At 51.4% G+C, this 27,480-nt stretch overlaps 1 protein-coding gene across 2 annotated transcripts in view; it reads left to right on the top strand.

The window, feature by feature from the left end:
* lhfpl3 (LHFPL tetraspan subfamily member 3) overlaps positions 1–27,480 on the top strand; it is a 485,068-nt gene that overhangs the window by 368,032 nt on the left and 89,556 nt on the right. For both annotated transcript variants that reach the window (XM_072471307.1, XM_072471308.1), the window contains exon 2: positions 17,818–18,054. In XM_072471307.1, the coding sequence (XP_072327408.1) occupies positions 17,818–18,054 (237 nt within the window). The remainder of the gene's footprint in view (positions 1–17,817; positions 18,055–27,480) is intronic.

Genomic DNA, 27,480 nt, shown 5'->3' with positions numbered 1-27,480 from the left:
GTGTGATTAGCATTAAAGCACAGTACTTGAGATGCATTCAAGCATGAAGAAAAAAATAAATAAATAATCCACCATGTGGATTGAACTACTAAATTGCCTGAACCATTAAATTGTCAATCACAGGCTAGTGAAAGGTATTTCTCTGTGAAAGTGAATGTAAGTTTTGCATTTCAATGGGTGTCGGGGGATTTGAAGCTTTTTCAAGTGTCCTGGGATTTCAAAGAAAATCTAATACTTGTAATAGCTGTTGTTTTGAAGGGATTTGTCTGAGGGAGCAGATGTTAGGATAGGGAAAGTGTTTCTGCTTTGATTCTTCACTGGACTTCACCAGCTGTCAGGCAGAGCAGATCAGGCTGAGACGGTCACATCAAAATTTTAAAAACTCAAACCAGGAGAGTGCAGTTCAGCAGAGGGCTGCCAGAGATCACCGTGCCCAGCGTGATCTTCAGCTTTCCCAAGCTTGGAAAGGGTAGATCACAAATGGGAGCAACATCCCAGGCATGGGGAAGGAGGAAGGGAGATCCTGAGGAGCTCCTGGGGTCAACCCCTCACCCATAGCCCTCACCCACCCAAACCCCAGGGCCCTTGGCAGTAGCAGTGGGGCTCATTATTGGTGCCTTGACCTCCTTGAAATCCACCCCCTCCCCAGGTTCCACCGTGCCAGGCTGTGCTTGACCAACCTTGCACTAAGGCCCGCTCAGTTTATTTCCTGCTCTGGGGGTTGGAGCATCATGGTTGTGGCGTGATAGGGGGCGGGGGGAGAGAATGTGGCTTCCAGCCCATTATTTGTATGCTTATCCTAAATTTATATTTTCACACCAGCATGGGGTAGGTAGGGCTCTACGGCCGCTAGCTGGGGAGTGGGAATGGCAACGGTTTTGACATCCGGCACTGAACCTGTTTTTCAGGAGACACTCCATTCTCCGCCCGGTTGGGATTCCCGATCGCAGCGGCCGGGAATGGAGAATCCCGGCCAATAGCTTTGCCTCTTCAATAGCTGCAAAATATTTAATAAAAGCGGAAATTGCTGGAAATGCTCAGCAGGTCTGGCAGCATCTGGGAAGAGAAACAGATTTAATGTTTAAGGTTGACTCTTCATCTGAATCTTTTCTGTCTCTCCAGCAATTTCTCTTGAAAGAGGGCAGCACGGTGGCGCAGTCGGTTAGCACTGTGGCGCCGAGGTCCCAGGTTCGAACCCCGGCTCTGGGTCACTGTCCATGTGGAGTTTGCACATTCTCCCCGTCTTTGCGTGGGTTTCGCCCCCACGACCCAAAAATGTACAAGCTAGGTGGATTGGCCACACTAAATTGCCCCTTAATTGGAAAGAATTAATTGGGTACTCTTAAAAAAAATTTTAAAAGAAAAACATTTCTCTTGAAAGGTTCTTTGGGCTGTAGACTTTAATGTAAAGCTATTCCTAAATTGCTCTGTGCAATGGAACATCAGGGGCGTCATTTTCCGACCTCCCAGAGGGTCGGAGAATGGCCATTGGCCGCCGTGAATCCCGCCCCCGCCGGTTGCCGAAGTCTCCGAAGGGAGAAAAGTCGGCGGGGCGTTAATGTCGCCGCTGCCGCGGAGAATGTCACGGGTCTGCGCAAGGCAGCCAATTTTCGGCCTGCCGATATTCTCCCTTCCGGATGGGCCGAAGTCCCGTCAACGTGATGACCATTCACGTCGACGTAAATTAAACCTCCTTTTCATCGGCGTGACCCTGTGCTCCAGGTTCACGCCGACCAGCGTGGAGGTGAGTGACGGCCCGGGGGGTTGGCTCTGGGCAGGCGATAGCGTGGCCGCAGTCTGAATGCGTGAGGAGAGGTGTGTCTCGGCTTGTATGTGTGGAGGGGGGGGGGTTAGAATAGGCTGGGCTCCGGGGGAGTGCCGGGAGGGGGTCCGGGGTGGAGGTGAGGGGGGGTCCGTGCCGGGGAGGGGGATGGGGGGGTCCGTGCCGGGGTGGAGGTTGGGGGGGGGTCCGTGCCGGGGAGGGGGGTGGGGGGGTCCGTGCCGGGGTGGAGGTTGGGGGGGGGTCCGGGGAGGGGGATGGGGGGGGTCCGTGATGGGGGGGGGGTCCCTGCTGGGGAGGGGGATGGGGGGGGTCCGTGCCGGGGTGGAGGTTGGGGGGGGTTCCGTGCCGGGGAGGGGGATGGGGGGGTCTGTGCCGGGGTGGAGGTTGGGGGGGGGGGGTCCGTGCCGGGGAGGGGGATGGGGGGGTCCGTGCCGGGGTGGAGGTTGGGGGGGGGGGTCCGTGCCGGGGAGGGGGATGGGGGGGTCCGTGCCGGGGTGGAGGTTGGGGGGGGTTCCGTGCCGGGGAGGGGGATGGGGGGGTCTGTGCCGGGGTGGAGGTTGGGGGGGGGGGGTCCGTGCCGGGGAGGGGGATGGGGGGGTCCGTGCCGGGGTGGAGGTTGGGGGGGGGGGGTCCGTGCCGGGGAGGGGGATGGGGGGGTCCGTGCCGGGGTGGAGGTTGGGGGGGGGGCGGTCCGTGCCGGGGAGGGGGATGGGGGGGGGGGGGGGGTCCGTGCTGGGGAGGGGGATGGGGGGGGGTCCCTGCTGGGGAGGGGGATGGGGGGGTCCGTGCCGGGGTGGAGGTTGGGGCGGGGGTCCGTGCCGGGGAGGAGGATGGGGTGGGGTCCCTGCTGGGGAGGGGGATGGGAGGGCAAGTGAGTTGGTCCACCTGGCCAGGTGCCAGCCTCCAACAGTTGGACCCATGCGGTCCATGCCACCTGGCTGGGGGGAGGAGGGGGCTGGGCAATGATGACATGTCGACGTTCCCCTCCCCCATAGGCCGTCATGTTTTCAGATCATCCAGCGATGTTGGCCGCCGTGGCGGCAGCCGCTCATGTCTATGTTGCCCTGGATGAGGAGGAGGAGGAGCAGCGTGCCAGAGAGGCGGCGCAGGCTACTGCAGAGGGGCAGGCGGCAGCCGCCCAGGCTGGAGGGACACCCGACCGACAGGACGAGGAGGGGGAGGAGGACGTCGCGGCCCCACGGCAACGGAGGCACCCGAGGGCGCCCCGTGTGTACCGGCCCAGGCAGTCATACCAGGACCTCACGGACCGGGAATGCAGGAGGAGACTCTGGATGAGCCGGGAAACCGTGGCACACATCTGCCACCTGCTGGCACACCTGTCACCGCGTGGCACTGGCGGGGGACACCCTCTCCCCGTGTCCGTCAAGGTTACGGTGGCCCTGAACTTTTATGCAACGGGGTCATTCCAGGCACCGAGTGGGGACCTGTCCGGCATACCGCAGACATCGGTACACCGGTGCATCCGGGCAGTGACAGATGCCCTATATGCCATGGCGCACCGCTACATCCGCTTCCCCGTGGACCGGGCCAGCCAAGATGCCCGGGCCGTGGGCTTCTCTGCCGTGGCCGGGTTCCCCATGGTCCAGGGCACGATCGATGGGATGAACGTCGCCGTGCGGCCACCTGCAGATAACAGGGCCGTGTTCACTAATAGGAAGGGGACCTATTCGATGAACGTACAGGTGGTCTGCGACCACCGCATGATGATCCTGCACGTCTGCGCCCGTCACCCAGGCAGTGTACACGACTCATTTGTGTTGTCGCGGTCATCCATCCCCGGCATGTACGAGGGACGCCATCCCCGGCTGAGGGGCTGGTTGCTGGGCGACAGGGGCTATCCATTGCGATCGTGGCTGATGACGCCTATACGGAGGCCACGCAATGAGGCGGAGAACCGCTACAATGATGCCCATGTAGCGACAAGGGGAGTGATAGAGAGGTGCTTTGGCGTGCTGAAGATGCGTTTCAGGTGCCTGGACCTCTCTGAGGGCACCCTCCAGTATCGGTCAGATAGGGTCGGCCGCATCATTGTGGTGTGCTGCGTCCTGCACAACATAGCCCAACAGAGGGGCGATGTGCCGCAGGCAGAGGAGGGCGGGGTGGAGGAGCAGCAGGAAGAGGCGCAGTCCTCCCAGATGAGGGGGATGGGGGTAATGGTCAGGGCAGACGGGGTAGACACAGGTGAGTGGCTGTCCACCGTTACCGGCTGGCCCAGCGGGCACGGGACAGACTGATAGCCGCCCGCTTCACTGACTAGATGGGCGTGGGAATCGGGTAGTATGGCCACAGACCGCACACCATGGCAACAGCCGACCACCCCCACCCCCCACCCATCCACCCACCCAGCACCCTCACCCCCCTCCCCAACCCCCACCCCACCCCACCCGCATGCACACCACCCCCCCCCCATTGCCGATCCACCTGCGGCACAACGGGCCGGGCTCACACACAGTTGCGGGTGGACGCGTGTCTATCGCAGGCCATGGAGGATGATGACAACCCGCCCTGCGGTGAGCTCCTGGCTCTACATCGTTGGACTATGTCTGACCCATGGCCACAGTACCACCATCCACCCGGACCATCCCTGCATGCGGCTGTGACACTGCAGCACACGGTCCCATCCTCTACCCGGGGGATGTTGATGGCGGCCCAGGGGGAAGGGAGCAGACTCACCTGGGGCTGAGGTAAGACCACCCCTCACACACACACTTGCGCTCAACGTACATGACACCCCCGCACACTTTGGACAGAGCACAAAGGCAGCTTCTGTAGGTGTAACATTGACTTTAATAACCAAAGGAGTTCATGCACGTGCCCTAGCCCCTAAAACTCATCTGTGCCCTGCAACCGTGCCAACTTACTCAGTGTCTAATTGTTTGGCCTTACGGGCCCTTTGACTACGTCTACGTGGTTCCCCAGACGGTACAGCAGAACTGGAGGTGGACTCCTGTGATTCCTGCCCTCTGACACTGGATCCCTTTGGCGGCCGTTTCCTGGGGCATCCTGGCCTAGATGGGCCAGGCTGCGGCCCGGGCGACTGGGATGGCGAGCTGCCAGCCTGTCCTGCCCGTTGCCCACCCGATGCACCTGGGACGGAAGGGGGGGAGTCCGAGGTGTCGCGGTGTACCGGGACCTCCCCTACAGAGGGAGCCGGGACGGACCACACCACCTCCTCCTCCCTCGGGGTGCCCGATGGCCCCCAGGCCTCTACATGGGTGGGGGATGCGAACGGACTGGCCATCCGACGCCACCCCGACATCTGGCGCTGCCAGTCCTGGAGGCCCGTGCTGGTATCGACAGGGGTCTGCAGGTTTGCAGCCATGGAGCCCAGGGGGTTGGCAAACCCTGTCTGTGACAGTGCGACGCCGGCTCGCACATGGCCACTGGCGCCGATGCCCTCAGCGATGGCCTGCAGAGACTGGGCCATGGCCTGCTGAGACTGGGCCATGGCCTGCTGAGACTGGGCTATGGCGTTGAGCGCCTCTGCCATCTGGCGCTGGCACTGGCTCATGGCCTCCTGTGAGAGGGCAGCCATTTCCTGGGCCACAGACGCCGCCTGCACGGAAAGCCCCAGGCCTCGCAAACCATTCCCCATGTCTGACACCGTCGCACCCATTGCCTCCACCGCGGACGCCACCCGTGCGGTGTCGGGCTGGGTGGCACGCATGACCGGCACCACTCCCAGCTCCTGGACGCAGGTGGACTCCTCCACCTGCGACCGCAGCCGCCGCAAGCCGCCCGTCACCCTCTTCGCTCGTCTCCGGGTCGGTGGTTGCATCGGATCTATGTGTGGGTGTGGTAACTCCAGGAACCCGGGATCCATCTGGGCGGCAGATGTTCGCTTGGGCTGGGCTGCCCTCCGACCGCCCGGCCCCTCTGCTGCTCCTACCTCCACCTGCTGTACCGGGACGGCTGTGTTGTGCGCACCAGTGAGTGTACCAGACGCCTCATCACTAAAGTGCCCAACCGAGGTGAGTGTTTCTGCGATGGTGGAGGGTGTTGGTGACAGCAGTGGCGTTGTGTCGTGCTCTTCATCCCACTCTGAGTCCATGGCACTTTGGGGTGGGGGTTCATCTCCACCCATCCACTCTGAGTCACTGTCCGGTATTTCGTCTTCCTGGGTAGTGCTGTCCCGGGTACTGCTGTCCCGGGTAGTGGTGCCCCGGGTAGTGGTGTCCTGGGTAGTGGTGTCCTGGGTAGTGGTGTCCTGGGTAGTGGTGTCCTGGCTCGGATGTGACGGGGGCCTGTGGCTGCCCCCCTCATCGCTGGGTGGTCGCTCCCGCACGTGACGGGGGTGTCGTCTCCCTGTTGCTCCAGGTCTCTCCGTCTCCCGTGGTCTCCGAGGGGCATCCTGCGGGCGTCGCATGCTGGAGGGTCCGGGTCTCTCCGTCTCCCGTGGCCTCCGAGGGGCATCCTGCGGGCGGTCTGCATCTGCGGGGATGGGTGCCTGGACGTTTGGTCCTGCGATACACAATGAAGCATGCATGGTTAGACATCAGGCAGTGATCAGGTGATACGGGGGAGGGGGATATAGGGGAGGGGAGATATGGGGACGGGCTGTCGGTGGCTCACTTGCTACTACGCCCCCGACCTCTGCATCAGCAACCTCCCGGTCCTCAGGTCCGCCAGCCAGTTCCAGGGCCCTTTCCTGGTGTTCGGTCAGTGGCCTCTCATCAGCGGGGCCTCCTCCAGTCCTCACATGCTCCCTATTGTTGTGTGCGCGCTTCTCCTGTGGCGGGGGGGGGGGGGGGGTGGCAGGGGTAAAAGGCAACACTGTTAGGCAGGTATATGAATGCACACCATCGGTTGCGCGTGCATTGCAGAGGTTAAGGTTAGGGCTGGATTCAGATGGGGGAGGGGGGATATGGGGGATATGGGGGAGGGGGGGATATGGGGGAGGGGGGATATGGGGGAGGGGGGATATGGGGGAGGGGGGATATGGAGATGGGGGGATATGGGGGAGGTGGGGATATGGGGGAGGGGGATATGGGGGAGGGGGGGATATGGGGGAAGGGGGGATATGGGGGAGGGGGGATATGGGGGAGGGGGGGATATGGGGAGGCTCACCCTGCCTGCTCTGACGAGGTCGTTCACCTTCTTGAGGCACTGGGTGCCTGTCCGTGGTGTCAGGGCCACAGCGGTGACAGCCTCTGCCACTTCCCTCCACAGAGGCCGGCTGTGGCGTGGGGCAACTCTGCGGCCGTGCCCGGGATACAGGGCGTCCCCCCTCTGCTCCACCGCGTCCAGGAGCGCCTCCACATCGCGTGACTCGAATCTCGGGGCTGAGCGGCGGGCAGCCATCCAGTCGGGTGTTGCGGTCGGGTGTTCCGGTCGGGTGGGGGGGAGCAGCGCGGCCTTATGAGCCGTCACGCCGTGCGGCGCGTATGACGCTGCACGGCGTGAACCACTGCGCAAGCGCGGATCCCGTTACGTCGCTGCTAGCCCATTTCGGGCCGGAGACTATCGACCCATTTTTCCGACGTGGCGCAAGTCGGATTTGCGCCGTTTTTTGCGCCGATCGGCGGACTTTCCGCCGATAACGGAGAATTTCGCCCAAGGTTTGGGGATTTCGCTGCTGCTGCTGCTGATTTGTTAAAAATAAATTGAGTACCCAATTATTTTTTTCCCAATTAAGGGGCAATTTAGCGTGGCCAATCCACCTACCCCGCACATCTATGGGTTGTGGGTCAAAACCCACACAAACACGGGGAGAATGTGCAAACTCCACACGGACAGTGACCCAGAGCCGGGATCGAACCTGGGACCTCGGCGTGCTGCCCGCTGCTGATGATTTTAATGTGTTCACGTCTTCCTGGCAACATCAGCAAGCAGACCTGGGGAAAGCCTGAGATTGCATTGAGAATGTCCCCCAAAGCTAAGACAGAATAGAAACCCAGTGAGAAAATGGTCACACCCGGAACCTACCATTGAATTGCCAGTACACTCAATTAATGACCAAAACCCTGCAAAAACAGGAGAAAAGTCCAGCCCTGTGAAAATAGGCTCAATATCCTTCTCACACAGAACAAGATACCATCATAACAGCTAAGTGATTAACAGAGACCTGAATGAAGCTCAACCTTCTGACATCACAATTAAATATGGTGCATGGCCAGAAGACGCCCAAAGATGAAATAAACAAACATCTCATGAAAGTAAATAAAAACAGTGCAGCTACATTATAATATAGAAGTATAATATGACGATTCCTAAATTCAACACAGCATAAATTTAAACTAGTTTTTATCAATCTAATGGCTCACCGCATGTTATTTTTGTGTTGTGCTATTACAGCCCGAAATGGCCTCAGCCATCAGTGATAAATTTTGATCGATGGAAAAGTGCACCATAATAATTCATTTCAAGCTTCTCTAAAATGAAGGGTGATTTGATAAATATTGAAATATTGTGACTTAAAATGAATATGAAAAAGTAGAGGGTCTCTCACCAGCGACACTGGTATGACAATTGATATGAAGGATTGATGATACAGCAAGTGATCCGATTATCTTGTAGAGAAATGAAAGAATGCAGGGGAATCACTATCACTGGTGAGATAATGGCCGGGATTCTCCCTTCCAGATTCTAACTGCTCCAGCTAGCGGAGAATCAGGACAGATCCCACTTGCGGTAGGAATGTTGCCGGGGAGGGATTCTCATGGCTTGGCCATGCAAAAATATGCATGGCGCTGGTCACGCCGATTTCTTTGCAGTTACTGGGGTTGGCACACCATTTCGAACGGGTGCCCGATCGCAGTGTCCAGGGACTGGACTTTCTTCCCCCACAACGCAAATGTTGAGAACACGCTAACAAGGGGTGTTCCCCCAACCCCTCATCAGGAAGTGCAGCTTCCTCCCTCACCACGGAAAAAACAGGTCAATCCCCCCACCCCCACACCTCGCATTCACGTGAGTAACCTGACCCCCTCAGCCCCCACCCTTTCTGCGAGGGAGTGAACCTATTTAGCTTTGAAGTGGTCAGCAGTTGTCGATCATAACAAGAATGTTATTAACATTGTGATTAGGATCAATGGAGGGTACTTCAGAGGTATTCCAGCGTGAAGGGAAAGATAAATAAACAAACTTCCTCGCAGTTGTGTTTAACCCATTAATTTGTCAACCGTAGCCAAGTTAAAGTTACCGCACTGTAAAATTGCATTTCAGGGGATTTGGTGCCTTTTCAAGTGTTGTGGGCTTTCTAGGAAGGCTCTGACACTTCAAAAAGCAACAGTTTCAAAAGCATAGGGCTGAGGAAAAGGAAAGTGTTCCTGGCTTGATTCTTCACTGAACTGTCTGCTCTGCTCATCAGCTTTCAAGCAGAGCAGTTCAGAGTGGGAAGGCTACTTCAGAGTTTAAACAGGTCAGACTAGGATGAAGATCTTGAACAGCGGGCTGTCTGCGATCACTATGCCAAGAGTGATCTTCCAGTTGCCCAGGGCTGGAAGGGCAGTCCAGACATGAGACCTCCATCCCAGGGGAGGGTCCCGGGGTCAACCACGTGCCTGACCCAGCCCAAGCCTCAGGGCCCTTTGGGGACCCTCCTTGTGCAGTCTGGCAGCGGCAGAGGGGCACATGAGCAATGGGCCAAATCCTTGACTCCCCACTATGTGCCCATATCACCAGGACTGCGCTTGGCAGTCCCAAAGCCAGCCTGGTGGAGCGCACACTGTGGGGGGTGGAGCATAATGAGGGTGGGTCTTCCAGTCTGTTTTCTGCATTTTAATGAATGCAAATCAGTTTTTGCAACGCGAGCAGGAAACCCACTATGGCTGGCGGGAGGGGACCGGAGCCTGGGGACAGGTCTGCCGCCTGAACAGGTTTTTGGCCCGACACAGGATTCTCCGCCCATTCGGAGATCCCAATCTTAGCGGTGGGTAATGGAGATACCCTTCCACTCTGTTTACTGTGTCAGCAGCGAAAATGCACATGTCCTTTGACAAAGGTTTGACAAAGAGACATCTGGACTCGAAATATTAGCTCTTTTCTCTCCCGACAGATGCTACCAGACCTGCTGAGATTTTCCAGCATTTTCTCTTTGGTTTCAGATTCCAGCATCCACAGTAATTTGCTTTGATCCAGTCTATAACTGTTAGTACAGTATTTGGAAAATGATCTGGTCATTCATTGATCTGGATTTTGTTTAATGATGGTGAAACAGTTAGCTTCTGTTGTGCAGTTAAACTGCTTTGCCCAACGAGTGGTGAGGATGTGGAGCTCGCTGCCATTGGGACTGCTTGAAGCAAATAGTGTAGATGCATTTAAGAGGAAACAAGGTACGCATTTGAGAGAGAAGGGATTAGAGGGTTACAATGAGAGATTTAGGTAGGGAAAGCTGGGAGGAGGATCAAGTGGAACATATAAACACCTGGATGGGCTGGAGGGCCTGTGCTGTATATCCTATGTAAATTAAGGAGTTGCTGTCAGTGATCCTCTGCTCCTCCTCAGGATAAGCTGTTGATGGCCTCACTGATTTCCATCTTTAAAAGTCATTAAATTGATGAGAACTTACATTGCAATTTCACGGCTTGAAATCCCTTAAAATATTATGCTCTCTAAAATTGAATTAAAAGTTAAGGGAATCAGTGCCTTTTACTTATAGGTTTGCTGCTTGTGAGAATTCTTCAATGTGATTGGCTGCTTACTCTGTTTGATGACATCACATTTGTTTGACTTGGGGTCAGATTCAAATTAACTTTGGGGAAGATGAAATCTGCACCACTGGGATCATTAGATCTTTGTGGGTGGTTTTCTCTGAGGTCAGAGGTGAACATTGCTGTATAGAGAATCTGAGCCATTATGTATTACCCGAGGAGGTCTGATGAAATACAAATATGAAAATCTGTTCAGCTGGCTGCTTCATTCGTAAATATGTTTCAGTATGAGATGCAACTAACAAATAATTATTCTATTTCCTACTGAGAGAACTTGTGCATTGGGCTCACATAATCTTGAAAACATAAATGTTTATCATAAAAATAGTACAAAGTCTTACAACACCAGGTTAAAGTCCAACAGGTTTGTTTTGATGTCACTAGCTTTCGGAGCGCTGCTCCTTCCTCAGGTGAATGAAGAGGTATGTTCCAGAAACACATATAGAGACAAATTCAATAATTTGTCTATATATGTGTTTCTGGAACATACCTCTTCATTCACCTGAGGAAGGAGCAGCGCTCCGAAAGCTAGTGACATCGAAGCAAACCTGTTGGACTTTAACCTGGTGTTGTAAGACTTCGTACTGTGCTCACCCTAGTCCAACGCCGGCATCTCCACATCATATCATAAAAATAATAGGGGAGACTTGCTTGGTAACTCTAATCCCCGTAAAGCTGTCAGAAAAAGATACATAGAAGTTTTAAAGGTTTAGAGGACAATGAGATCAAAGAAACATCGGCTGGGATTCTCCATATGAGAGACAGTTCTCCGCCAGAGCTGAATCGCACCCGATTTGCGTTCTTGCTGGGAACCATGCAGGTTTATCAATGGTGAGGATTGCGAGGGATTCCCTAGTGAATCCCGCTATCTGGATGCCATTTTGAGCGGGCAGCCCAATAGCGAGGCCCGGCAGCTGGTCTCCCTCCCCTGCAACGCAACTCAGCTGCCCACTCCCCCCAGGTATTTCAAGGTGAGCCCCCCTCAGAACAGGGGTGATCCGCCCCACATAAGGCACCCCAATTAGAAAGACCCCCACCAGGGACCCCGCAATTAAAGAAACCCCCACCAGAGATTAGACACCCTACCAGAGACCCCCAATTACAGAAACCCCACCTGATACCCCCCAAAATACAGAGATCCCCGATTAGAGACACCTCACCTGAGACCCCCCCAATTTCAGAGAACCCCACCAAAGATCCCCTAATTAGAGACAGCTCACCAGAGACTCCCAATTACAGAGAACCCCACCAGGGACCTCCAATAAGAGCGACTTCTGCCTGGGAGCCCCCATAAAAGAGACCCCTGCCTGGAAGCTAGAGAGCAGGCCAGACAGAAGCAGTGAAAACAAAGTCACGGCTTTAAAACTCACATGTGCAATACACATGCTTGCTTAGGCAGAGGAAGCAGCATCTATCAATTCCTAGAAAGAGAAAACCTGTCAGCTGGGTTTAGACCCCCTTAGATCTTTAATCTGCAAAACTTTCATTCATATCTGTGTGAAATTCCTTTCACTATGCTGTGAGCGACAGCATCCACACACACCAGCTAACTGCACTGTTTTCTCCCTTCAGGTTTTAGTGGCTTTTAAGTACCCAGATGTGAAACATCTAACTGTGATTGACAGCTCCTAGACCACATCAAAGACAATTAAGTACTCACACTTACGTTATTTTCTCTGCAGAAAGCACTTAACTGTCTTTGATGTGGTTTAGGAGCTGTCAATCACAGTTAGATGTTCATAAACATTGAGGTTAGTTTCACAGTTGGGTGCTTCAAAGTCCATGGCCGGGATTCTTCGAAATCACGGCCAAGTGTTGACGCCGGCGCCAAAACCGGCGCGAGCGACGCTGGCGTCAACGGGCCTCCAGGCCCAGTCATTCACCCCTTCTTCGGGGGCTAGAATGGCGCCAGAAAGCTGTGCGCTGCTCCAGCACCATAAGCCGGCCCTACATGACCGGCGCGGGTTGGCACATGCATGCCACGGCTGTCTCCGCGCTGGCCCCTGGACAATATGGCGAAGCCCAACAGGGGCCCGGCGCGGAGGAACATAGGCCCCTCCCGGAATTAGCGCGCCCGCCAATCGGTTGCCCCCAATCGCGGGCCTGGCCACCGTGGAGGCCGCCCCGGAGTCGGTTCCCCCCAGGCCCCCACCAGGACGGTCCCCCCATCCAGAACGCTGAGGTGCCGCCAGGTAGGACCATACGCAAACGGCCCGTTGAGCGCGCAGAATCGCCGTGTATGCCGCTTTCAACGGTACCCGACCATTGCCGGTGCGATTGCCGCCGATTCTCCGGTCGCCTGGCGTTGGAGTGGCGCCGCAGGTTTTGCGCTCCCCCCCCCCCCCCCCCCCCCCCCCCCCCGGCGCAGGCTCAGAGAATCCCGGCCGGTTTTCGGGATATAAATTGAACATGAAAGAATGAGGTGTTCCTGATCAATGCCAGAGGGCAGGAAAGGAGATTGGGAGAGTCGCCGTTTACCAGCTCCATAGCTATGGGCAGGGGTCCCTCTTATGGGGGGCTTTCAAGCAGGGGCTTCTCTTATAGAGGTTTTCCAGGCAAGGGTCTTTCTTATGGGGGAGCTTCCACTTCTAGGCAGAAGTGGGGGGAGGTTGGCAGGTTTTGCATTGTGGTGGCGGGGTGAGGGGGAGGGGGGCCCTCTGGTGGACTTTGGGAGCGACTCCCTTAAAGAGTTACCCCCTTGGCCCACCGTGACAGCCACCGCATCAGGGCCACGTTTGTCAAGAGCTGCACCAATTCTCGATCCCTTGAATCCTGGCCCAGAGGACCGTAGAATCACGCGGGCCTGGAGAATATGACGTCCGGCCCAATAATAGGATGCAAATGGGTCTTAATGACTCATTTGCATTCTCCCGCTCCAGCCAAATATATTGGAATTTCCTCATAATTTTTAACACTGTTCCTAAGTTGTAACTACTGGGCCCCTACTTAATTCATTAACATAGCTCCACACGGATACGAAAGACCCGAGAACATAAGGGCCGGGATTCTCCGAAATCCTGGCCAAGTGTTGATGCCGGCGTACGCACCGGAGTGGTGTATGCCGGCGGCACAGCAATGCACCGCTGTTCAGGGGGCTAGCACGGCGGTGGAGAGCTGTGTGCTGCTCCAGTGGCGAAAGTTGGCCCTGTACGGCCGGCGGGCTCCGCCATGTTGCGCGGGGGCCGTTGTGGAGATGGACTTTGTGCGCAGACGCACGCGGCCCCCGCGCAACATGGCGGAGCCCTACAGGGGCCCGGCATGGAGGAACATAGCCCCCCCCCCCCCCCCAGAATGAGCGCGCCCACCGATCAGTAGTTCCCGATTGCGGGCCTGGCCACAGTGGATGTCTCCCCCCCCCCCCCCCCGCCAGAGTCGGCACCCCCACCCCCAGGATGGCCCCCGCAGCCAGAACGGCAAGGTCCCGCCGGGTGGGACCACATGTGAATCACGCTGGCGGGACTCGCCGGGCACTCGGCCCATTGGGCGCAGAGAGTCGCTGCCACGTCGACCGCGCGCGTGCAACTGGTGGGTCCGCGGAGAATCACGGAAACGCAGGATTTCCGCCGTGAACGGCTATTCTCCACACCCCTGCGCCGGGCGTGATTCCTGCGCGGAGGGTCAGAGAATCCCGCCCAAGGTTCCTACATTTTTTGGCCATCTGAAAAGGCAAAAATGTATACCCAAAAAATATGAATGCTTCGTGACATAAATTGATGTGATTGAGCTTCAGTCTTGGTCCTTAAAATTTATTTCTGGAGGTTGGTGATTTTTTTTGTTTAAATTTTCTCGGTGAGAGCTAAAATGCATTTTATGCATCTCTGAATGCTTAATAATGGCATCAGAATCTCTAACATTAAAAAGGGGAAAGAATCTTCAACTAAATTCAATTTCACTTTATTGTCCATACATTTTTTAAAAATTACATATAAATGAATAATAATAAAAGAAAATGACCCAATCACAGATCTCTAACTTTAATTAAATATATATATAAAACTATTCCAATATATTGAAATAATCAGTCAGTGAATCCCACGCTGAGTGCATATCTTTATCCATATATCAAATCCCTGTTAAAAGTTCTTACAGAGAAGGGCTCAAACGTGTTCAGGAATTGATTTGTCCTGCCTCTGAGCGGTTGTAACCTTTTCTCTGAATGTTACCAGCAGTAATACTGAAACAAGGGGGTGATTCTCATTGTTTATGACACTCTTTACTTTCGTCAAAATTCTTCAGCAGATTTCATCAAGAAAGACCTGCTCATCAAACACCCTCTCTGCCTGGTTCACTAGTGTCTATACCCTTAGGTCAGGGTTCTCTGTTCCAGAATCTAAGTGCTCCCGCCAGCGGAAAATCGACTGGTCCCCGCTGAGCACTTGGTAAAGTTTTTTGGGGAAATCAGATTTTCCATGCCATTCCATGGCACCAGGATCTGCATTGCAACTGAGAGTGGCAGGACCTAATCACTCAGATAGGTCCCGCACCCCTGAGATCAGAACACTCTTTTTAAAGGGCACACCAATCTCAATTAGCACCCCTCCCACCCCGCATCAATGGCAGGGCACTACCCCACCCCATCCTAATCGCTGGCAAGGCACCCCCTCATTTCCCCCCTTCATGCCCCTCTCTTTGGCAGTGCCAGCCTGGCACCTTGTAGTCCAAGGTGGTACGTACTTTCCCACCATAGCTGCCAGGGTGCCAAGGGGGGTCCTTTCTGGGAGGTGAGTGTCAGGGGGGTTTGTGCTGGGCTGGAGAGGCTCAAGCCGGGGGTCTTCACTAGGATGGGCCTCCTTTAGCTGCTCTCCCCATCTGCAGCCTTTAAACCCAGTAAACAGTTAGTATGTAAAAGTTAAAGTTTGCCCATAATAAAGTGAAAATGTTCTCATCTGCACTCCTAAATCCTTTACGCAGTATGTAAGAAATAACGTTTTCTCATAATAAAGTGAAAGTGATCCCATCCGCGCCCCTCAGCCCTTTAAAAATTCTGTCAGCGTGTCAATTTTAAAGGTCTGTAGGTTGAAGGTAAAAGTTGTGCTTTTAAAGTGGTGGAGGCCTTTGAAGTGGTTTTCACACAGTTAATTTAAGTGCCTTCTGAAGTATTGAAGGCAGTGCTTATGGTTAGGAGGCTGAATGCTTTGAACTGAATCGTTTATATTGAAATTCACTACAGGGGGAGGGGTTTGGGGGGTTGCTTTTTTAGATTGTGTTTTGTACTTAACCCTGTTGGGTTCTTTTTTCTTTCTCATTTTGTTATTGATATTTTATGAAAACCTTTAATAAAAATTATTTTTTAAAAAAATATATATTGAAATTCACACTTCATTACCTGCTAAAAGCATCGTGATTGACAGCTTGTTGGAACTTCAAAGCATAGATTAAGATTGTTTATTTTTATACCTTTGCAGGGATCTATTAAGTCAGGGTAGCAGCTGTTTCACAAACCGCATATTTTTTTGAGTCTGCCTTTTTGTTGCCGAGGAAAGAGCAGCTGGGGGGGCTGCCCCTTCACGTTCTTAATACGACTTACTGTTTGAAGGGTTTAGGGGTGCAGATAAGAACACTTTCACTTTATTATTAGAGAAGTGTATTTATGAGATAATCATGACTGTCTAACTTGTATAGGGGGGCGGGCAGCAGTAGTTAGCCTCACGGCGCTGAGGTCCCAGGTTCGATCCCAACTCTGATTCACTGTCTGTGTGGAGTTTGCACATTCTCCCCGTGTTTGTGTGGGTTTCGCCCCCACAACCAAAAATGATGTGCAGGGTAGGTGGATTGGCCACGCTAAATTGTCCCTTAATTGGCTGGGGGAGCCGGGGCATCTCACCTGGCTTCTGAATGGTGCGTCCTGCCCACCAATGACATGCAAAATGGCTCTAATGAGCTTGTTTTACACCAGTTGTAATGCTCAGGTGCATGCAAATTATATCTGCAGGAAAGTTGCCAATGGCAAGATCAGCTTAGATTTTGGTGATCCTTCAGTGTTATTCAGATCAGGGATATTCTGGACCTATACTGAAACTGGGCTGGATTCTCCCAAAATGGGACTATGTCCCCACGCCGGCGAAAAAAGCGTTGGAATTTTACTCTGGACTTTGCAAAAAAGAGCATCCAATTAAATGTCCTGCAGGGGGCAGGCAGGGACCAAGAGACATTCACGCAGCTTTAGCTGCGGATAAGGGCCCCCGCACTTCCGGTTTTGAATCCGCGCATGCGCATGGCGTTGGCCTCCAGCGGCCGCACCGAGTGCCATGGCGGATACGCACCACGGAGGCAGATTGAAAACGTAGACTCCCCCCCCCCCCCCGATCGGCCGCGCCTCCGAGGATTTGACCGCGCAGATATTAACCCCGGCCGCCTATAAGGCCCCCCTGCATCTAATCCACCCACCCTCCACCAGGGCGGCTGCAGACTGAGTCTGTAGCCACCACGCGAGCATCCCGACCAGCAATAGCAGGTTAGTTCCACGCCATCGGGAACTCGGCCAGTCGGGAGCGGAGGATCGCTGGGCTAGCCTCTATCAATGGGCCCCCCAGCCGCGCGGAGTACTCCGCAATAACGCCGATTCTCCTGTCCCGGAGAATCACTGGACCGGCGCCGGGCCCGATTTTGGCGTGAAATTGGATTCTCCGCCCCCACGCTGAACCTGAGTTTGGACCGAGGCTGCGGAGAATTCAGCCCTCTACCTTTATAAGCTGTATTTAACCACATTTCTATTTGTCAAGAGTGCGAGATATTGAATGAAAGAATGGCAAAACATCATCCACATTGGTAAAGATATAGCTATTCCCTCACTTGTGTACTTAATGTCATCCATCACATTCCATTTTATTTCTTATGATAAGACAAATGACCTACTAATCAGCAACAAATGCCAATATGACCGGCAGGTCAAAGTACAAAGGCTCAGGCATGGAAAGTTGGTGGGGGGTGGGGATCAGGCAATGGTTGAGCTTTTCACCCCACAATTGAATAATTTGATCACTGACAAGTTTACATTAAATTTTATGAAAGAACCAGGAATTAATTAAAACTAACCTTTGAAAAATAAACACTAATACTAAATCAGTACATTATATCCACTTCTGGAGACCACTGATTTGGGATGGTCTTATCGCTGCAAAGCTAAATTTTATGATGTGCATGGCAAAAATCATCCAAAATTCAAATATCCCATGGTGGAATTAAGAAGGTGGAACATAGTCAATATAAGTAAACCAAATTAAAAGAAAGTAAACCAATCAAGAATTTGTACCTGATTGACATTTGCGTTCATTGTGTGGTCATCTCTATCTAAAGTTTGTGTTGCATACTTTGTGGCAGGCTTTGGATTTTCTTTTGTCACTTTTTGATTTCTTTTTTCAGCTGCCTGCTTGATCCTGGGCTGCATGATCTTCCCAGATGGCTGGGATTCAGATGAAGTAAAGCGCATGTGTGGTGAAAAAACAGACAAGTACACACTTGGTGCCTGCTCTGTTCGCTGGGCCTACATTCTGGCTATTATTGGAATCCTAGATGCACTCATCCTTTCGTTTCTGGCATTCGTCCTAGGCAACAGGCAAGATGGCTTACTGCCTGAGGACTTCAAAGTGGATACCAAAGGTATGATTTCTTTTCGCAGTCATATTAAACCACTAAGAATTATAAAGATTATTTTATGCAATTGACCCGAATAAATATGTTAAGCATGATTTGTATCCTCATGAAAGAAAATCTCAAATCTACAAATACCCAATAGCTCAATTCTGAAAATTAATTAATTCTTTACTGAAAGTATTTTTAACATTTTTTTAAAGGTCCAGAATATATATCCATTAATTTTATTATCGTATGTAACAATATTAACTTCGGAATAAAATTGCAGTTCAGAGCCTAGAACCTCTGAGCATTAGATTTTAGTAAGGAACTGATAAGAATTGGGAAGTAATATATGCTTTGATGCAAGCTAATTGCATTCATTATAACATGTATTTCCACACTTTCAGAGATTTCTTCAAAAGGATGTTTTGTTATTTTCATGTCTTTTTGGAAGACGAATTTAATTTCTGAATAATCTAGATCAAACCCATGTGGTTGCACAATGCAGGTGGAATGTTGCTTACAGTGTCATTCTCCTACGATGACCACTGATTTATGATGAATTTACCAATTTTTGTTTTAATCCATTGACAAAGTCTTCCTATCACTTGGGCGGATTGATCTGTTTGGAATCAATACCAAGTATTATGTTCCGAATGTCAGGTTTCATTCATACGGGCGGTGCCTATAAAGTAGACTAAGCAATGTGAAAACACTGCAATCTAAAAGTGTGGACCCAGTCGGTTTTCAAATCTGTATATTTATGCAAAATATTGATTGCAGATAAAAAATGCCAAAATGGTCGAAACATATATCCTGGAAGTGCAAAGTATGTAGTAAACATGATAAATATTCAGGTCCCTCTTAGGAAAGTAATAAATTAAAATGCAGACTAAAGATATAGGGCTGGATTCTCCCAAAATGGGAGTGTGTCCACACGCCGGCCTAAAAATGCTGGAGCTTTACTCTGGAGATTCCTGGGAAAAAGTGAAGTTGATTCAATGACCTGCAAGGGGCTAGCAGGGTCCCAGAGTAATTCACGCAGCTTTAGTTGCGTATACGGGCCCCGCACTTCTGGTTTTGAGTCCGCGCATGCGCACAGCGGCGGCCTCCAGTGGCCGTGCCGAGCGGCATGGCGGACTCGGACCGCAGAAGCAGACATAGAATCTGGAGCCCCCCCGATCGTCCACGGGCCCGAGGATCTGACCACGCGAATATTAACCCCGGCCGCCTATAAGGCCCCCACCCCGGTGCCCGATCGGGGGTGGGGGCCTTATAGTCCCCGTCCCCCACCAGGGCGGCCGCGGACTGAGTCCGCAGCCGCCACGTGAGCATCCCGACTGGTAATAGCAGGTTCGTTCCAGGTATTCGGGAGCAGGGGATCGCTGGGCTGTCCTCTGTCAATGGGGCCCCAGCTGCGCAGCGTACTTTGAAGGAATGAAAATTATGTTAAATTAGATTTCTTATCAAGCCGATTCTCGGGTCCCGGAGAACCGCTGGACTGGCGCCGGGCCTGATTTCGGCGTGGAATTGAATTCTCCGCCCCCGCACCAAACGCGATTTTGGCGTGGGCTGCGGAGAATCCAGCCCATAGAACTTCTTTCTTCAAAAAGTACAGAAATTTTCTTCCAGTATCATTAAAATTATAAAAACATGAGGCGGGATTCTCCGTTGCCCGTTGCCGATATTATAATCGACGATCGAGCGGAGAATCGGACCTTAGCCGCTGAAACAGAGAATCCAGCCCATGAACTGAGGAAAGACCATTCAGCCCATCGACTCAAGTCAATTCCTTTTCTATAACCAACTTTAGCAGTGATTCCAACCAATTCATTTAATCTTCTGAAGCAAGGTTTTGCAATTTTAAAAATGTGTTCATTAATGATCAGACTTTGGAATGAAGATCTAACTTTTCATCCTGTCTCCTAAGCCATTTTTAAACAAAATTATATTTCTTATTAATATTGATTGTGTAGAGCCTGAGGTCCACAACAATATTTTGCTTTCCTTCAGTTGCAATCAAATTCACCTCTCCCAAGGTGATGAGCTACTATAACTAATTAATTCCCGAAAGTGAACCTGCATTCAGCCTTTCAAGCCTGAGGGTTAAGGAGAAGTACTATAACCAATCACTTGATTTAATTAAATTCTATCTGTCTCTGGTATGATATCTGGCTTGTGCATAAAGAACGTACAATAAACCAAAATGCTTCTAATCAATTCAGTAATGATTCAAGGGCTCTGATAATATTTTGATTACATACTTCTTTCACAGAAAGCATAGCAGTTAGAAATTATGTTATTTCTGAGTAATATAGAAAAATACATTTGTACTGATCCCAAACTAAAGTTATCAAAGAGGATACTTTTATCCATTAATGTGTGTGATTACTTTAGTCCTTGTTTATTTGCTGAAATGTTTAGTAGCATTTTAAGTCCAGCCTCTGAATTGCTGACATGAAATGTGAGTGAAAGGATCTATTGAAAACTAGAGTAGATTATGATAAGTGGCACCTTCTTCCCTCTATTTTTGGCCATAGGAGAAGAACAGTAACTAAAGATTAGTTTAATACTTCAGTTTAGTTGTCAGCTTTGATAGGCCTTTTGAGGGTAAACTTTCTGATCAATAACACAAGATTTTAGGGTGCAATGTGGGATTAGTGATCCACTGGCTGGATCTGTAGTGATCCTTTGAGTGTTTGTGGGTAAGACCAAAAATGAAGTTATGATGTTATGCACCATGGTTTACATCAGTTTAGCACAGTTCCATTCTGTCCAGGCAGTCCTTTTGTCCAGAGATGTAAGGGACTGAGATGTATACATTGTGAGTTTTAGAAGCCCATGAAGAAGATTGCCAGGCCAATCTTGCACCATTTTGTGTTGGGGGGGTTTTTGTTTTGATTTTTCCCTGTTGTCACTTTAGTTTTTCTGGAGTCCTTATGTCTGTGGTGCTGCAGTTTCTTGCAGTTTCTTACTGTACAACATATCCAATATTGCTGCAATTATTTTCCCTATGGGAATTACCCTGCAGCTGGGCTTTGAAGGAAAAAGAGGGTGCGCCAGAAGTGCTTTCCGCCCATCTGATATATTCCTCATCAGGGCCTTTGGACAGAGGGACACAAACCTCCATTAGTTATAGAAATAGTGTCTGTAGCGACTACAGTTTCTAAAGTATTCTGTGATGTCTGAACTAAACTCTAGCCCTGTCATAGGAATAGCATTGCTGGCTGCTGCTGAGATCACAACTAACCTTAGTTTTGATGCTTTAGGCTGTTTAGGCTTCCATTGGGGACTTTGTCAACAGCTACTCAGTTATCCATAGATGTGTTAAGCAAGTGACCCATGTGGAACAATTTCATTTATCTTCCCTATAGAGAGCCAACAGCAGTATGGAAAGAATTCAATTCTATAAAATGGCAGAACTTCTGAATATCCAGGGGTTATAGATTGTAGATATACATGCTCCCTTACACAAAGCTGTTATTCATGTAAATTAGATGATTTTATTCTCTCAGTGTTGAACTCATCTGCAATCCAGACTAGTTTATGCAAATTAATACTTGCTTGTCAGTCATACATTATAATGCCTTCATTTAAAAAGAATCCAGCATATCAACAATATTTCACTTATCAGAGCAACTCTCAGGGCGGCACATTAGAAATTGAGGCTTTTTCTGGAGTCATTTCTGACAGGGGTTTGACAGCCCAGGATTCCATCTGAGCAGAGGTATAATGATTTGCTGAATTCACAAGAATTATCATTGAGCCTATCGTTGCATGTTGAAACAGAGCTTTGAGAAGTTTTTGTTTGACCTGGGGGACCTGGCTGATTTAGCACACTGGGCTAAATCGCTGGCTTTGAAAGCAGACCAAGGCAGGCCAGCAGAACGGTTCGATTCCCATACCAGCTTCCCCGAACAGGCGCCGGAATGTGGACAAGCAAGGTTTCATGGATTATTTCTGCATGCTGCACTCTAGACACCTTTGCTCTGCAATGATGCATCTTTATGGGGGTCCTGGAGGAGAAAGGCCCACAAAAACATAAAGTGGGCAGCCAGGAGGAGCATGCAGGGGCAGCAAAGCAAAATCCAACGGCACTTCAGAGTAATTGGGCAAACACTCCACAGAAGATCATCCGGTAGCTTGGAAATGTGACCACTTTGTTAACAGTTGTCTACAGTTTTCCATGTCTTCAGAAAATATATATTAATCTACACTTCTTTAAATCATCAATCCAACTAACAAATATCGCATTAATGCCCTCCACTGAAGCAGGTTCACAAACTATTTCAAGAATGCTCAAATGCACTGTTTTAGAGCAACCAGAATTTTATTTTCAGACATTGAATTACACAAATCACAAAACAGAAACAGGCCATTTTGCTTCGAAGTCCATGGTGGCATTTAACCTCCTTGCGCAGTTTAGTTCCTATATCCCTTTATTCCTCCATATAGTATAACGGTCTGGCACATATAAGGTTAATGTGGGACTGAGTCCAATACTGCCCATAGAGTGATGTGCGAGAGGCACATGACCTGCACCCAGGGTCAGTTGTATGTTGGACAGAGTCATGTGTACCAGCAAGGATGGACCCAGTTCCTGGCTTGTATCATTTACTGTATATTTGTAAATAGTTCCAATATTTCGAAATAGTTCCACAATCTAACAAAGACTTAGGGCGTGATTCTCCTACCTTGTTACGCTTTCGCTCAAGTGAAACGAGGCCGGTGAATAGCGGGAGAGGCAGAAAATGGGAAACACGCCAGGCACCAAACAGTTTGCGATGCAACTGGCCCCCTCCCGTGGGCAAAATTGGGTACTCACCGTAACGTGGCGAGAAACCAATTATCACCACTTAAGCCCTATTTCCATACAAATAACGGGAGCCACCCCATTTCCAATGGCTTCCCATCCAGCCCGTACCAGCCTCCCCGAACAGGCGCCGGAATGTGGCGACTAGGGGCTTTTCACAGTAACTTCATTGAAGCCTACTCGTGACAATAAGCGACTTTTCATTTTTCATTTTTTCATTCATCGGCCTCCCCAGAAGTGGCGCCAATTGGTACTCCTTTTTACAAATGTGAACCTGGCGAAAGGGCTTCTGTGGTGAGCCAAGGAGGTGAGTAGCCATCGTTGCTTACAGGCAAAGAACCCAGGGGTGCTTTTGGTGGGGGGGGGGTAGGGGACCCTCGTCTGGAGGTAGAACGTCATAGGAGAGGGGGAAGCGCTGCAGGGGTAACCGGGAGGAAACCACTTGCGGCACCACCATGCCAACCCCTGGATCGTTTCCCTGTTCCAGGGGCAACCCTTGTCTCTGCCCCAAGCCCCAACGGCCACCCATAATCCTCACCGATGGCCGAGGCGTCTGGCCATGCGGCTGAAGGCTATTGGTAATAGGGAATTGGCATTCTTGGGTAAGTGAGCATGTCACACATCCCAAGTGGATTCCCGTAAGTGGGCTGGCCATGTAGCATGTGGGAGTCATTGCCATAGCACCCCAATCACACCTTGATGCCTGGACACTAGGCCTGAACACTGCGGGAGGCAACACCACACACACAGCAGCCATCATCCGCACACCCAGGGGATGGGATACAGCTCCGGGGACATGTCCACGGCCAGAGGGTGGGTGGGTGCCACAGGGAGGGGGAGATGCCTGGAGAGATGGGCCAAGGATTCGGAGGTCAGCCTGCATTGCGGAAGAAAGTGACAGAGGCATCATAACGGTGGTGCACACGGGTGTTTAATGTGTTTTACAATTCCCCACTCTCCCAATGGTACTGCCCCCCCCCCCCCCCCCCCCCCCCCAAGTGCACTTTGTGATTCTCAACGTGCTTGGCCCTCCTAGCTCTACCACTATGTATAGGTGTCTCCTCAGGACGCACATCTGAGGTGGGGGCAGCCAGCTGCTTACCACGTCCCGTGACCTTCGATGTCCCTGGTGGGAGTCCGCTGGAGGCTCTGGGGCCTAGGACGCCAGCGGCACATGCACAGCGGTGCTACCGTGTCCCATGTGCTGATTTTGAGATGCAGCCTCATCAGAGAGGTGGAACTCGGGCAGCTGGTGGCCACCGTCACCACTCCATGGGATCGGGTCCGAGTTAGCACTCAGCATCCCCGCCACCTGATCGGTGCCCATAAGGCCCTGGGGTTCAGATTGGGACGGATGGGCAGCTGGTTGGAGCCCCGGCTGCCCCTGCATCATCTGGCTCTGCCAGCCCAGGCAGTTCCCCATAGTCTGCACCATCATGTTGATGCCCTCGGCGATGCTCCTCAGTGACTGGGACATGCTCTGCAGTGCCTCGGCACGCCCACCTGCGACTGGGACTAGCTCCGCAACGACTCAGATATTTCCATCTGAGAGCAGGACATGTCCCGCAGAACCTCATCAAGGTCAGCCTGGTACTGAGTGACATCCCCCAGCGAGTTTACCATTCTTCCGAGATCCTTAGCCATGGCTGTCACCGACTTTGCAACGTCTTGGAAACCTTCACTAATGGTGCCAATGTCGTGCACAAGGTTTTCCACTGCGGTCGCGACCCTGACAGTGTTGGCCTCAGTGCCACGCATTGCCGGCGTTATCTCCTGTGCCCATAGCCTCTGGGACTCCTCGGCTATGGATCTGCTGTAGTCACTGACATCTCTCTCTGAATGTCCCGGCTGCTCCCTATCGTCTCCATCAGCTCCAGGTACCTCTGTCCCACAGGCTCAGCATCAGGCTGGGATTCAGCTGGGTCCTGGGATCCAGTAGCCCTCCGACTGCTGTCCCCCCTGAGGCTTCCTGCCTCCACCTAATGTGCAGCAGTGTGGTGCTCACCAGATTGTGTCCCAGAAGCCTGTCCACTAACATGTCCCACCGAGGTGTGTGTATCTGCGCTGGTGGAGGGTGGGGTGACAGCTGTGCCGTGACTAACGGTTGCATCCTCGGAATTCTCCTCCGAGGTGGTCTCCTGAGAAGCATGGGAGGGTGCGCGGAATGGGTTGGTGCGTCGGCTGGAGGACCTACGATAGAATGGACATGTGGTCAGTGGGAGGGATGGGTCAGTCAGTAAGCAACAACAACTCACGTTTGACAGATTCTACAGGTGGAAACCAGCGGTTCCTCACCTCTGCGGTGTCCACCATCCACCGCATGGGAAGTTGGGGGGTGGATGCTCCCTTGGGGAGGGTGGGGATATTGTTGTCTAATCACACATGCTGCCCGGTGTAGGTCGTTGACCTTTTTTCGGCACTGGAGGCTAGTCCTCCTGGTCACACTCCCCGAGCTCACAGTTGCCGCCACCTTGTCCCAGGTAGCACTGGCTGCCCTATGGCTCACCCTCTGGAAACCTCAGGGGAACAGGTCATCCCTCCTGGCCTCCACTAGGTCTAGGAAAATGAAATGAAAATCGCTTATTGTCACGCGTAGGCTTCAATTAAGTTACTGTGAAAAGCCCCTGGTCGCCACATTCCGGCACCTGTTCGGGGAGGCTGGTACGGGAATTGAATTGTGCTGCTGGCCTGCCTTGGTCTGCTTTAAAAGCCAGCGATTTAGCTTAGTGTGCTAAATCAGCCCCTCAGGAAGCCAGGAGCCGTCCCAGGTTCGCATCGCCAAATCTTGGGCCCGGTCTCTTAGGCGCCAATGTTATGAGCTGGCTGGGGTTGCCTGACCAAGTGCAGCTTAATTGCTGCTCGGACTTTTTAGCAGGGGACTGGCGAGCGCGGTCCCGGCAATTCAGTTGGTGAGCCTTCATTTATGGCGAGAAGCCCGTGAGGCTTCATTAAGTGGACCAATTAAAGTTGAATAGTGTTGCCGGCCTCGCTGGGCTGAGTGCTGGGAGGCTCACAGCAATTCCCGCTCACTACCACACTTAGAATTTTTTCCGGAGAATTGCGCTCACCATTATACTATGTATGACTAGAAAGACTTCTTCTGACCTACCAAACTGTAGTCAACGCCCTATAACATGTCAGCAGCTTGTGGTAAAATCCAAAATCTCAAAGAAAATGCGGAGAGAAACTAAAATGCTGGAACAGTGAGACAAAATGTATCGAACTATTCTGACCTGAAAATAAAACTCTAGAAGCAGAGGAGCAGAGAAAAGATCTCCAGGAAAAAGCTTCAAAGAAAGGCTTGGAAGCTGAAGGCAGATATTTAAAATCCCTTACTGCAGCAGAAGATGTCATTGTATCTCATTTAGAAGTCCAGCTTCACACTCCAGAGCATAGGGTCAGCAGAGCTAACAAGGGTGAGCTAAATCTTTTAAAATTACTGGCTACAGAAAGTCCTGAGAAATCTTTCAAAATTTCAAAGCCAGGAAGTGCAGTTTGAAAAAAGCCATCCCCAAAAATCCAATCCCCGAGTCAGTGCCCAACTCACTCCAAGGATATATATAAGTAACTGTTGGATGTCATTTTGCATATAGAGTGTTCTTAGGAGCCTTTCTTCTATGTTATGGTTTTACTGGCATCAGTTGAGGGTTCTCAGCATGGGCGGGCTTTTTCAGTCTGCAAGGTGACCTGGAAGCAAGGCCTGTTTTACTGCTGCTCCTGTTTTCAGAGTTATTACTGGTACTATTCTGTTGAGTTACTGTTATTGTTAAACTCCATTATTTATTTCTGTATAGTTCGCAAGTTACCCCCCACAATAATTAATTAAATTCTCTGGGACATTAGCAACTTTTTAAAATCCAGCTAAAGGCAAGCAAAAGCCAAGATTCGCCGAATTTGCAACCTTAAGCATAAAGAGAACTCTGCAGGCAGCTGTTCCATGCAGCCAGTTTTTCTTTATAGATCCAAAACTGGATCGCTCAAGTCCAAAGACTTTCGCCCTCTCTGGCATTTCCAAGGCTTTTTCCACCTTTATGACTCAAGTGGGGTGTGTGGACCCTTGGCGGTTCATCCACCCGGTCACAAGGGACTATCCCTACTTCTCTCATGTCCACCATGCTGACTCACACATGGACTATCACTTTTGGATAGAGCAGATGTAAAGCTGTTAGCTAAGATTCTGGTATGCCGCTTGGAGCTATATCTCCCTGATGTAATATCTGATGACCAAACTGGCTTTGTTAATGGATGGTAATTATCCTCAAATGTACGTCATCTTCTTGACATTAAACTTTCCCCAACTGCCTCGACCGTCCCTGAAGTTGTTGTCTCTCTGGATGCGGAGAAGGCTTTTGACCAGGTGGAGTGGGGTTATCTGTTTGCAATTTTGGGTAAGAGCCCCAGTTATAGCTATGGTGGCTATGGTGACAGCGAGGGGTTCAAGGCTGGTTGTTCTGAACTATGTACAGTTTTCTTTTTGGTCGTTTTATAATACTCTATGTGAGAAACCCAACTCGTTTTCTTTTCTATTCTGTAATTGGTACTTGAAACACCAATAATTTTCTGTTAAAATTTGAGTTTGGTCCAAAATGTACTTCATGGATTTGCCTTGTTTATACCTCCCCTACCACAAGTGTGCA

The sequence above is a fragment of the Scyliorhinus torazame genome, chromosome 13 (assembly GCF_047496885.1).
Source record: "Scyliorhinus torazame isolate Kashiwa2021f chromosome 13, sScyTor2.1, whole genome shotgun sequence".
Classification (NCBI taxonomy): domain Eukaryota; kingdom Metazoa; phylum Chordata; class Chondrichthyes; order Carcharhiniformes; family Scyliorhinidae; genus Scyliorhinus; species Scyliorhinus torazame.
The sequence above is the reverse complement of the archived record's forward strand: the minus strand, read 5'-3'. Positions and strand labels throughout refer to the sequence as shown.